General features: G+C 46.9%; 1 protein-coding gene across 1 annotated transcript in view; it reads right to left on the reverse strand.

Annotated features, from left to right (window-relative positions):
• The window catches only part of TRMT1L (tRNA methyltransferase 1 like), a 283,269-nt gene that overhangs the window by 224,950 nt on the left and 44,483 nt on the right, over nucleotides 1-13,836 (reverse strand). Inside the window, 1 exon segment of the mRNA XM_030206540.1 lies at nucleotides 12,944-13,003. Coding sequence (XP_030062400.1) covers nucleotides 12,944-13,003 — 60 coding nt within the window.

Below are 13,836 nucleotides of genomic sequence, written 5' to 3' on the forward strand. Positions count from 1 at the left end.
GCATATCTTTAGGATCATGACATACTGGAATCAGGCAAGTTGCCAAAAACTTCTCCAACTGCCTTTTGATGAGAAAGACAGAAATCAGTTTGGTTCAGTGAAATTGCAAACGCTTCCCAAATATTTTTGTGGGAAGTAATTGTGACTGTCCACAAGGTATGTACAAACAACAACACAGTAGAAGCAATGTAATGGAATTAGCATTAAGCGCTGCAATAATAGCCACTACGAAGTTATCATCAGTCTTTTCAATATGAGCTTTTTCTAAAGTCTCTGTAGCTTGTTGACTCAAGGCTTTAATTTGTCCCCAAGTAACAGGAGCATTAGGTTGACGAGTCACTGACCGTTTGCGTGTTTGCATCTGCGGTCCTTGAAGGGTGAGTGTGAAATTGGGAATTGGGTTGTGAAGACCTTGATGCCACGACATGAGGTTTCACCCACTTTGCTGGAATCCACACCGGGCCAGAATCTGTTTGAACAGCAGCGTAACCACGACCCCAGGTAAGGAGAGGCACAGGGGAACTCCACTGATCAGAAGGTAGTTGTCGGTATATGACCAAAGGACGAGATAAAGGTGGGGCAGGAGTACGAAAATGTTGTTCAAATCTGTCGCGTAGATCCAAAGCCCCCTGTACGAGAGACAGTAGAAGGAATAGGTGCTGTAAAATATGGTAAAATAATTAATTGTGCCCACGAGTCCCCGGGAGAAATTGTTAAAGGTGATGAGGACCATACTTGAATTTTAACAATGCCTGTGTAATCAGCATCAATAACTCCAGGGATAACATGAATACCTGCCTTCGATGCAGAGGAGCGAGGTAATACTAAACCTACAGTAGCCGCTGGAATGGGTCCTTTAAAGGTAGTATTATATACCAAAACTTCATGAGGTAAGATGGCAGTTTTACATTCCGCTGCAATAAGGTCAATTCCTGCACTACCTTGTGTAGCAGTAGTACTATGAGCAAAAGACCCTTGCACTCCCTTTGGACCGAGGTTAGGAGTTAACCCGGAGCAAAGTTTTTTGGGGGTGGCGGTGTGGAATTAATTGGATTAGAGCGACATTGATTGGCCCAATGATATCCTTTTTGACATCGAGGACATTTTCGAGAAGGTCGAGAAGGTCCTTTTGCAAAGTTGGCACCCCCTCCTGGGGCTCTACACTGAGCTCGAAAATGTCCTGGTTTCTTACAATTAAAACACGTCCCCTGTGGCTTATTACCTTTTTGTATAGCTCCTGCTAACAAATTCATAGAATAACCATGAGTCCCCACATCTGCACATGCGCTCAATAAATCTGCTAAAGTAATTCCTGGGCGATGAGCTACAGTCTGCAATGCCTTTTTGCAATCTGAATTTGCATTTTCTTGGGCTAATTTAATCAATAACTCTGTTTGCGCATCAAGATTATCAATTTGCCTAGTTACAGCTTCCTGCAATCGATTAACAAATTGAAGGTAAGATTCGGTTGCACCCTGTTTAATTGATGCAAAAGATTTTGTTGGTTTATTCCCTTCTGGTGTTCTTTTAAATGCTCGCAAGATACAAGTGCCTATGGCTTGAAAACAGGTATCGTTTTGTTGAATTTGCATATCAAGGGTTGAAAATGGTCCCGATCCATAAATTTGATCAGGCACCAAATTAGTCCCAGTGATAAGTTGTGCTGCTTGCTTATATTCATTATCCCACACTACATATTGCGCAGGAGTTAACAGCATACGGAAAAGGTCTTTCCAATCTTTTGGAGTCATTAAGTAACCGTTACTAATCCCTTCTATCATGCCTTGAACAAATGAACTTTTTAAACCTGATTCTACGATAGCTCTACGTAATTCTCTCAAAACTTGATAAGGTAGAGCAGTCCATTCTGCATGATGTGTTTCGTTCCCTGCCTCTATTGTTGTAGTTCTAGTAACTGGGTATAAATTAGGATTAGGTTCCGAATTATCCCATAGATCATCGTTCCAAATGAATTCACCATTTTTTTCGTGCTTGCTGTATACCTAATTGAATTAAACTAGGTCGTTCTACGCTCTTTAGTGTTTGGTAATAATAACGCTATCATTAGCGTTGTTGTTTTGGATATTTTCAATTGGTTTATTAGGGGTAGTAGTAGTAAAGTCAGGAGTTTTGTTTTGCTCTTCCCTTCCCATATCGGTGGCCAGCCGACAAGAAGGAGGAGAAGGTGTAGGTCCAAGAGTCGCGGGAGGTAAAAGAGACCAGGTCTTGCCTGGCAATTTGTTGGATATATTTTCGTTAGTAATGCCTGTCAATCCAGAAGAGAGAATTACTATAGTAGAATATATCTCTCTCCAAGTCAATAATATAGGAGTCGAAACTCTAGGCTCTAAACGAAACTGCTGCCCTATCTTTTCCCATGTTTGAGGATCGAATGATCCCTTCTCTGGATACCAGGGACATTGACAAACTATTTCCTCAATTAAACGCTCTATATCTTTAAGAGTTATTGGATTTCGGGAGGAACCATATCTTTGCGTTATAGTATATAGCTCCTGTGCATGTTGTTTATGTGATGATGTTAAATTTCCCCCCATACTTACAGTGTTCCGTAGAAGGAATGGCGCGCTGACTGTTCCAGTCGTAGTAAGTACGTCACGTTTTCACCGATCACGTCGGGGATCACCAGATGTTGCAAAATAACTCTCCTCTCGTGTGTCTGGGCAAAAAACTCTTTATTTGGGAGTCAATCCCCTTCTTATATACTCTATGAATATTCATGGATATTACATGTATTATCATTACTATTGGTTACATTTTGCTTACACAACCATGATCATGCATTGCTTACAAGAACAACTCTACATGAACAGCTCGTGAACCTGCTCAGGAATGTACAAACATCACCTGCTATTCTGCTACTTTCTCAGGAAAGAACAAAAGCATCACATGCTAGATTCTCAGGAATATACAAAACATCATCTGCTGCCTGTATCCAAATACATTCTATCTACAGTGAGAGAAAGGGATTTTCTTCTACAGTCAGGGGCGCTAGTTAGTGACCTGTGATTTTGCTGGCTAAGGACTGGTTACTGCTCAGGCACACATGGTCATTAGCCTACTATAGCTGCTGAGTTGGTAATGTCTTCTCAGGATAGTATTGGTGTAATCATATATATCCAAATATCTATTTTGGTGCACTCCTTAGTATTTTTGTGCAGTATATTTTTGTATTTTGTCATATTTGCTTATTTTCATATATATAATAAATAATATATATTTTCATACTGGCATTATTCCTTCTTTGGGGACAGCCTAGCTAGGACTTTAAGAGCCAATTTAGGTGCAATCATATCTCTAGTAATATGAGTCCAGAGTAATTACTGAGTGTCTACCTGTCAGTATATGCACCTACACACCAAAATCTGCAATAGGATGGTGTGAATAATATGAGGAGGGATGTAATGAAGCTTGAAGAAAGGTCTACAATTTTGCAGCTAAAACTTAATGCTAAAAAATGTAGGGTCATGCATCTGGGCTGCAAAACCCCAAGAAAGCAGTACAGTATGGGGCGAAATACTTCTGTGTATGAAAAAAGAACGGACTGGGGGTGATCATAACCAATGATCTTGATGATCTTAAGGTGGCTAAACAGGTAGAAAAAATGAAGGCAAAAGCAAGAAGGATGTTTGGGTGCAAAGGAAAAGGAATAGACAGCAAGAAAAAGGAAGCGATAGAAATCCAAAACAAGGATAACCACAATAATCCATCAACAGGCAATCCATGACCCTCTCCAGTGGAAGGGCCTCTCATCTTCATCAAAGGAGAGAATAATCTCTAACATAAGTACATAAGTACATAAGTAATGCCACACTGGGAAAAGACCAAGGGTCCATCGAGCCCAGCATCCTGTCCACGACAGCGGCCAATCCAGGCCAAGGGCACCTGGCAAGCTTCCCAAACGTACAAACATTCTATACATGTTATTCCCGGAATTGTGGATTTTTCCCAAGTCCATTTAGTAGCGGTTTATGGACTTGTCCTTTAGGAAACCGTCTAACCCTTTTTAAACTCTGCCAAGCTAACTGCCTTCACCACGTTCTCCGGCAACAAATTCCAGAGTTTAATTACACGTTGGGTGAAGAACAATTTTCACCGATTTGTTTTAAATTTACTACACTGTAGTTTCATCGCATGCCCCCTAGTCCTAGTATTTTTGGAAAGCGTGAACAAACGCTTCACATCCACCTGTTCCACTCCACTCATTTTATATACCTCTATCATGTCTCCCTTCAGCCGTCTCTTCTCCTTTGCCTCATCATTTGCAGGGTCCTGAATTGGATCTCCCTTTATGGTCAGGGTGAGTTGGTTGAGTAGTCCATCCCCTATTGGTCCTAGAAAGTCCTGGGGGAGAATAGACATTTCTCTTTTGAGCTTAACAGAGGCCTTTTCTCCCTTCTCCGATCCTATTTGCAAGGAATATCCATAATTTACCCACCTATGCAAATCCTGTGTAAATGAGTTGCCTATTTATTACAGCTTCTAGATGCTTGTCTCACACACCCAATGCTCAGGGAATTATATAAATGGATCCTAGGAAGGTTAGCCCCCTCTCCCCCACCACCTCCCATGTAGTTTTCCCTGATCAGCTACTACTTCCCATGCAGGATCCCAAAGCCCTTGTCCTAAGCGGGTGGGTCATGGGACTGACCTCAAATCCGAGTAGTTAACTGATATATTCTAGTTCTAGCACCCTTCCTGTGGCGGGATATACACCCTGTCATAGAAATGCTGCTTTATGTATGGTATTGTGTGTGTTTGGTTGTAATCTGCTACAGTGTATGGCGGAATATAAATAAAAATACAGAAATCCTTATGTGATTTCCTTACAGTTTTTACATATAAAGTCAATGCTTCTTACATTCTAACTACATACGTAATTTCACATTAATACAATATTTATATTCTGCCTTAGCCCAGGGATTTAAGCTCAGTGGGTCACAAAAGAATTAAAACAATGAAAACACCTGGAACAGCACAAATAAGCTACAAACAGAAAAAAAGAATTACAACCTTTGGATGCAAATGCCCCAAACTAAACCTAGATAACATTCAAAAATAACCTAAGGCATATCCTTTAATCATCATCTTGAAGAAACTTTGTAAATAGCAAAGTCTCAAACATTGTACAAACGGCAAATACAATCGTTCTGAGCAAATCTATAATGGAAGTTTATTCTAGCACCTAGGAGCAACCCCCTGGAAAGTCTTGTCTCGCATACTCAACCATCTGTAGTTCTACTCTTTAGTGCACCTCCACATTCTCTCAAGCTGCCTACCCTTCCTTTTCAACCGTCACAATTCTAATGCATACCACAAATATTAAATATCTATCACAGAACAGAAGGGCACAATTTCTTCAGATGATTATATGAAAGGCACAGGTTACAGTACATTGGGAGACACTGTTGCCTTTGTAGCAGACAGCTAGTAAGAGAAGAGTGTGTGAGGGCTCTGTGCTATTCGGTGAATATGGGGTGCAATCTCATATCATTGTGAATTTATTGGATACCAACTTACATGTTCTTTTTCTCATGCTCCATGTCTGGCTCTGGCTAAATCCACACTGCTAGGTAGAAAGCTGCAGTTTGAAACAGTGGTACTTAGGGAGCTCTCTCCCCCTGCACTAGATCTGCAGTGCTGGCAACCCCTTACCCCCTCCCAATCAGTTTTGAGCTAGGTGAGAAGGTGAGGAAGGAGAGCTGGTCATGTGCAGCATTGCTCTCAGCAGCATTTTCTGGTAGGTGGAGAAACACTATTCACATTTTAAACATGCATAAATCAGCATTTAGACATGTATATTACATACACATCTGATTTTGGAAAGCCGGGATATACAAGCCTAAAACACAAAAAAGTGCGTGTGATCAGGAATGGGATGGGCACAAAAGATAGCACATGCATTTCCCATTTCAGAAGGGGAATGCATGTTATGTCCACATATGTGAACATTGGGATTTATGCTCATTCTGGGAGATATCTAGGTTTTATAAAGTTGCTTGTTTTGTGTAGTGCTCCACTGGAGGAACTAGGGGTAGTGGTCACATTATTCCCCTAGAGTTTTTTTGTCCCCCACCCACAAGTGATAATGACAAGGAATAATTGGAATCTGTGATGGCTTCATGAAAAATACATGTCTGTGTTTCTCAAATGGCTAACAAAGGTGTATGTTCCGGGACATACAGGTATGGTAAAATTATGTATCATACCTGATAATTTTCTTTCCATTAATCATAGCTGATCAATCCATAGACTGGTGGGTTGTGTCCATCTACCAGCAGGTGGAGATAGAGAGCAATCCTTTTGCCTCCCTATATGTGGTCATGTGCTGCCGGAAACTCCTCAGTATGTCGATATCCAAGCTCCATCCGCAGGACTCAGCACTTAGAGAATTACACCCACAAAGGGACACTCTGCCCAGCTCACCACCGCCGAAACGGGGGAGGGGAATCCGTCCAGCTCATCCCCGCGGAGTGGGGGAGGGACACGACACCCGCCGATGCGGGGGGATCTGGCTTATCCTGCAACCGCAACCGCGGGAGGAGCTGACTGACCCTAACACCGTCGAAGCGGGAGGGGTACAAAGCTGCCCTACAACCGCCCGAAGCGGGAGGGAACGCCGGCAGAATTTAGGTCTCAATCCAGCCCCGTAAAACGGAGGGGAGAGGAATGCAGCAGCTCACTGTAACACAAACTCGTCTCAACTCTTGAAGAATCCAATTGAAAAAACTTGAACACGAAGTCCTCCTGAACTGAAGACTAAACTTGCACCTGAAATGCAACCAGAATACAAACAGTAGAGATATCTGGGAGGGGCTATGGATTGATCAGCTATGATTAATGGAAAGAAAATTATCAGGTATGATACATAATTTTACCTTCCATATCATCAAGCTGATCAATCCATAGACTGGTGGGATGTACCGAAGCAGTACTCACCCAGGGCGGGACATAGAAATCCCTGACCACAACACTGAAGCTCCAAACCGGGCCTCCGCCCGAGCAGCCACAGTCAAGCGGTAATGCCTGGAGAAGGTATGGGCCGATGCCCAAGTTGCCGCCTTGCAAATCTCTTCCAAGGAGATGGACCCGGCCTCTGCCATCGAGGCCGCCTGAGCTCTAGTGGAGTGAGCCTTCAGCTGGATAGGCGGCACCTTCCCTGCGGCCACATAAGCCGCTGCAATGGCTTCCTTGACCCATCTTGCAACTGTAGGCTTAGCAGCCTGCAGACGCTTACGAGGACCTGCAAACAGGACAAACAGATGATCCAATTTCCGGAAATCATTGGTCACTTCCAAGTATCTGATGATGACTCGTCTCACATCCAGATATTTGAGAGCAGAGTATTCCTCTGGGTAGTCCTCCCTACGAAAGGAAGGGAGACAGAGCTGCTGATTCACATGGAAGCGAGAAACAATCTTGGGCAGGAAGGAAGGCACTGTGCGAATAGACACTCCTGCCTCAGTGAACTGCAGAAAAGGCTCTCGACAAGAGAGCGCCTGGAGCTCGGAAACTCTTCTGGCTGAAGTGATAGCCACCAAAAAGACTGCATTCAACGTCAGGTCTTTCAGAGATGCCCTTGACAAGGGTTCAAAAGGCGGCTTCTGCAAGGCTCTTAGTACCAGATTGAGATTCCACGCAGGCACCACTGAGTGTAGAGGAGGGCGCAGGTGATTAACTCCCTTGAGAAAACGCACCACATCTGGCTGTGAAGCCAGGGAAGCACCCTTCAGGCGGCCCCTGAAGCAAGACAGAGCCGCTACCTGGACTTTAAGGGAACTGAGCGACAGGCCTTTCTCCAGACCTTCTTGCAGGAACACCAACACTGAAGAGATTGGAGCAGTGAAGGGAGAAAGTGAGCCTGCTTCACACCACGCTGCAAAGGTACGCCAAACCCTGGCGTAAGCAGTAGAAGTACAGCGCTTCCTCGCTCTCAGCATAGTGGCGATGACCTTGTCTGAGAAGCCCTTCTTCCTCAGACGCTGCCGCTCAATAGCCAGGCCGTAAGACCAAAGGGGGAGGGATCCTCCATCACCACGGGACCCTGATGCAACAGGCCCTGCTCCACTGGCAGTCGCAGAGGTTCGTCCACTGAGAGCCTGATCAAGTCCGCATACCAGGGACGTCTGGGCCAGTCTAGACCCACCAGGATTACCCGGCCCAGATGCTTTGCCACCCGGTCTAGCACCCTGCCCAACATGGGCCAGGGCGGGAACACATAGAGAAGCTCCTGTGTTGGCCACTGTTGGAGGAGAGCATCTACTCCCAGAGATCGAGGGTCCCGTCCTCTGCTGAAAAAGCGCGGCACTTGGCAATTGGCCGATGACGCCATCAGATCTAGGCTCGGCTGGCCCCAGCGCTTCGTGATGTCCAAGAACGCCTGAACCGATAGCTGCCACTCTCCGGGATCCAAGGTATGGCGACTGAGAAAGTCCGCCTTGACATTCATGACTCCGGCAATGTGGGCCGCTGACAGCTGTTCCAGGTTCGCTTCTGCCCACTGGCACAGATTCATAGCCTCCTTGGCTAGAGGGGCGCTCTTGGTACCTCCCTGGCGGTTGACATAGGCCACAGCCGTGGCATTGTCCGACAGAACCCGTACTGGCTTCAACGCCAGTACCGGGAGGAACTCCACAAGCGCCAACCGAATGGCTCTGAGTTCCAGGAGGTTGATAGACCACTTTGCCTCTGCAGGAGACCAGAGCCCCTGCGCTGTCCTTCCCAAGCAATGGGCTCCCTAGCCCGTCAAAGAGGCGTCCGTCGTGACCACAATCCACTCCGGGGTCACAAGAGGCATTCCTGCAGACAACTTGTCTGTCTTCAGCCACCAGCTCAGCGCCTTGCGCACTGCTGGGTCCAAGGGAAGGCGCACAGCATAATCCTCCGACACTGGAGTCCAGCGCTGCAGCAGAGAGTGTTGGAGTGGTCTCATATGAGCCCTGGCCCAGGGCACTACTTCCATTGTGGCCGTCATAGAGCCCAACAGCTGCACATAGTCCCAAGCCCGAAGAGGAGAGGCTACTAGGAACTGGTCCACCTGAGCCTGAAGTTTGACAATCCGATTGTCCGGCAGGAACACTCTGCCCACTTGGGTGTCGAAACGAACTCCCAGATACTCCAGGGACTGAGTCGGGCGCAGCTGGCTTTTCTCCCAGTTGATGATCCACCCCAGGGAGCTCAAAAGAGCAATCACCCGGTCCACAGCTTTGCCGCACTCTGCATAAGAGGGGGCTCGGATCAACCAGTCGTCCAGATAAGGATGGACTTGGACTCCTTCCTTTCTCAGGAAGGCCGCGATGACCACCATTACTTTGGAGAAGGTCCGCGGAGCAGTAGCCAACCCGAACGGGAGGGCTCTGAACTGGAAGTGTCGGCCCAGGACTGCAAAACGCAGAAAGCGTTGATGAGGAGGCCAGATGGGAATATGCAAGTACGCTTCCTTGATGTCCAAGGATGCCAGGAACTCCCCTGCCTTCACTGCCGCTATAACAGAGCGGAGAGTCTCCATGCGAAAGTGCCGAACTTTCAAGGCCCGATTGACCCCTTTGAGGTCGAGGATAGGCCGGACAGAACCTCCTTTCTTTGGTACCACAAAGTAAATGGAGTAACGTCCCTTGCCAAGCTGATTTACTGGCACCGGAACGACCGCGCCCAGGCGGATCAGATTGTCCAAAGTCTGCTGCACTGACACAGCTTTGACCGGAGACTTGCAGGGAGAGAGTACAAACCCGTCTCTTAAGGGTCGGCAGAACTCTAGCTTGTAGCCGTCTCTGATGACTTCCAGCACCCAAGCGTCTGAAGTTACTCTGGTCCACTCGCCCAGAAACGAGGACAGCCGTCCTCCAATCTGCACTGGGGCGTGGACCAAGGCCCCGTCATTGGGTACGAGACCCTGGGGGAGGACCGGAGGGCGCACCTCCGGGACGGCGGTCTCTGCGAAAGGAACGCTGCTTGGGGGAGAAGTTCCTCTTGAAGGAAGAGGGGGCAGAAGAGCCCGACCTGCCCGGGCGGTACCGACGGGCTTCCTGAAACCGTCCTCTGGAGGTACCGGGGCGAGTACTGACCCGAGCCCTGACCTCTGGTAACCTCTTGCCCTTAAACGTGCCGAGATCGGTCACGATTTTGTCCAGCTCGACCCCAAAGAGCAGCTTGCCTTTAAAAGGCAATTTGGCCAGGCGGGACTTAGAAGCGTGGTCAGCAGACCAATACTTCAGCCAAAGCCACCGCCGCGCAGAGATTGTCTGAGCCATTCCTTTAGCCGAGGCTCTCAAGACATCATACAGCAAGTCTGCCAAATAGGCCAAGCCCGATTCCAGGGCCAGCCAATCAGCCCTCAAGGAAGGATCCGAGGGTGAAGCCCGCTGCACCATAGTCAGGCACGCCCTAGCCACATAGGAGCCGCACACTGAGGCCTGCAAACTTAAAGCAGCCGCCTCAAAGGACGACCTTAAGGCCGCCTTCAATCTTCTGTCTTGGGCGTCCTTTAGGGCCGTGCCACCTTCCACCGGCAATGCCGTTTTCTTAGTCACCGCAGTGATTAAAGAATCCACGGTAGGCCACAAAAAGGCCTCACGTTCACCTTCAGGCAAAGGATAGAGGCGGGACATAGCCCTAGCCACTTTGAGGCTCGCTTCCGGGACATCCCATTGAGCTGAAATCAAGGTGTGCATGGCCTCATGCACGTGGAAGGTTCTAGGCGGGCGCTTCGTCCCCAGCATAATGGCGGAGCCAACAGGGGCTGAGGGAGAGACGTCCTCCGGAGAGGAAATCTTCAAAATGCTCATGGCCTGCAAAAACAGGTTGGGCAAATCCTCTGAGCAAAAGATCCGCGCTGCAGAGGGGTCATCCGCTCCATCCGAGCGGGGATCCGTCTCCTCCAAGGAATCCCCAAAGGACCGTTGGGAGAACTCTGATACGCTGCCCTCATCTACATCGGAGGAGACAAAGTCCTCCAAGGCCTGGGAATCCACCCGAGGGCGTTTACTTCCAGAGGCCTCAACCTCTTTATCAGATGAGGGAGCAGGGGCAGCGTTTTGCATAAGGAAGGCCTGATGCAGCAGCAAAATAAACTCGGGGGAGAAACCCCCCCCGGCTGTGCACTTCAGCAGCCTGGGCCACAGCCCTAGACGCACCCTCAACCGGCGCTCGCAAGAGCGAGGGAGAAACATGCTGCGCATCCAAGATGGCGTCCGGCGCGACACTCCGCGAAGGAGCCGCGCGGGAAGAACGGCGCTTAACTTTAGCCGCTTTTATGCCGTCGCCCAAATTAAGGGCGTTCATGGCATTTACGTCTCCCACCTCAAGGGCGGCCCAAGAAGAAGCCGTCCGAGTAGCGTGGCCGGCCAAGATGGCGGAGGCGAGCAGCGGGGGATGGGCGCTTATGGCGGGAAAAACCGCCACACCGGAGGAAGAACCGGGACACTCATCGGTCACCAAACTGTCACCCAACAAGGGCGAATCAGGCTTTAAGACCCCCGCATCCCCTCTAGGAGCGCACACGCGATCCGGGGAGCGATTTTTTGCGCCCTCGCCCTCCGACACCATAGGCCACGTGGAGATCAATCGGGGAACCCCCTGCCTGCTATAAAAAGGTAAAAATTACCTGCTTTCCGCTCCGAGCTGTAACGAACCGGTGTCCCAGTGAGTAGCTGCAGTAAACGTTTAAATAAACGTCGAAATAAACGCCCTTAAGGACGTTCAAAAATTTTTTTTTTTTTTACGGAGCCAGCGGGAGGGGGGAGAAAAGGAGGGACCTGGCGCCACCAGGTTTGCACTTGCTCAAGTAGAGCCCTCAACCCCAGGTACTCAACAAAACCTAAAAATTAGGCTTGGAGACCTAGCCAGAGCTGCTGCTGTGTGTGACCACCACCTGCTGAGATAGAGAACATACTGAGGAGTTTCCGGCAGCACATGACCACATATAGGGAGGCAAAAGGATTGCTCTCTATCTCCACCTGCTGGTAGATGGACACAACCCACCAGTCTATGGATTGATCAGCTTGATGATATGGAAATGCTGTTATTTCAGAACATATATGTTTATGTTGCCGTGTTGATCTCGTGCATATTTTAGACATTTATGGTTATAAAAAATGATGTTCCCACCATACGTAACCAGCGTACAAACATCCATTCCTCGATGTATTTTAAAATATGCTCTACATCTGCAGATCCTGTTCTAAAATACTAGTAGAACTTGACACATCCCGACCTGGAGGTCTAAATTCCGATTTGCACAAACTTTCTAACATGCTGCTCTTGATTTCCAAGACTTTGCTTTTCAGTGAAGCACGTACAACTCCTGCTGCTCTATACCCATCACTACCCAGTGCTCTATTCTCAACTAGAAAGCTGGAAATATGATCATTTCCAAGAATCCTAAGCTGGCCAGGTTGATCTCCTATATTGTAAGATCAGCACAGTCAACTCACAAATTTCAAACTGACTGTGCTGATATCATTCTAAGTTGGAATGGTGCGCACGATGGGAAGAACATGGCATGTGCACTGTGAGTTGCCAACCTGTCTTAGACATATTGCCTACATTCTCATTTAAATAAAAACATATTTAAGGAAACACAAAGGGAGGGAAGGCAACAATAAATATAAACTCACATAAATTTCAACTAGATATCCAACACCGATTCAAGAACTTTCCTGATCTATACAGTTTAGAAAGAAACAATTACATGCATTACTGCTATTACTTCTTTCTACAGGGCTACCAGATGTATACAACAATGTATAAATAAATACCTGAGAAGTCCACTCTCTGTTGAACTTACATTCATGATTATCTCATCTCCACTATTAACCTTTTATCCTCATACTCCTACTCTCCCTTTTTTAAATCAATTAGAAACCCTGTTTAAGTTTAATTCAACAGTGTTTACGACATTATTCCATTAGGACCATGGCACTCCTACCTTCAGTACTGTCATTCATCATGACCACATCTTCTGTATAGACTTCAGCAGCTAAACATCCTAAAAAATAATCACAAATCAGTTCCTGCTACATTATTATTACCGAAATGCTTCTCTCCCTATTTAATGTAAAAAGGTATTTCAAGAAATGTCACAATGTAGCTCTAGTGCAAAGGGTCACATTTCCCCATTTATTGCCAATTCCTCAATATACTCCTAGCACTACACTAGACTTATATTTCACAGAAACTAACTGAAAATTTACACCACTTGTTAAATATGGGAAAATTAGGTTCTTACCTTGGTAATTTTCTTTCCTTTAGTCATAGCAGATGAAGCCATTACGTATGGGTTGTGTCCATCAACCAGCAGGGGGCGATAGAGAGCACTCAACTTTTCACAGTGCCTCATGGCCAGCCAGCTCCACTGCCTCTTCAGTATTTGAAGCTTCCAAAGCAGTGTGGCAAACCGCAATGGGAATAACATGAATTTCCTCACAGCGAACGATGGCCCCTTAACAAGGGCATGAACTCAAAAGGAGGGAATGAACACATCCTCCTGGAGGGAATAAACTCGTCCTCCTTATTGTATAACTGGAGGGGATACACGCAATCTCCTGAAGACTGTTTTCCAACTTTCTCCCAAGGAAGGAACTTCAGGAAACAAGAACAGAACCTGAAACAGATTCACAGCATACAGACAGACAATCATATAGGGAGGGCTCATGGCTTCATCTGCTATGACTAAAGGAAAGAAAATTACCAAGGTAAGAACCTAATTTTCCCTTCCTTGTCATCAAGTAGATGAAGCCATTATGTATGGGATGTAACAAAGCAATCCCTATATAGGGTGGGAACAGGTCACACCATGCGCTAGCACTTGTGCTCCAAAAC

The sequence above is a fragment of the Microcaecilia unicolor genome, chromosome 6 (genome assembly GCF_901765095.1).
Source record: "Microcaecilia unicolor chromosome 6, aMicUni1.1, whole genome shotgun sequence".
Lineage (NCBI taxonomy): Eukaryota > Metazoa > Chordata > Amphibia > Gymnophiona > Siphonopidae > Microcaecilia > Microcaecilia unicolor.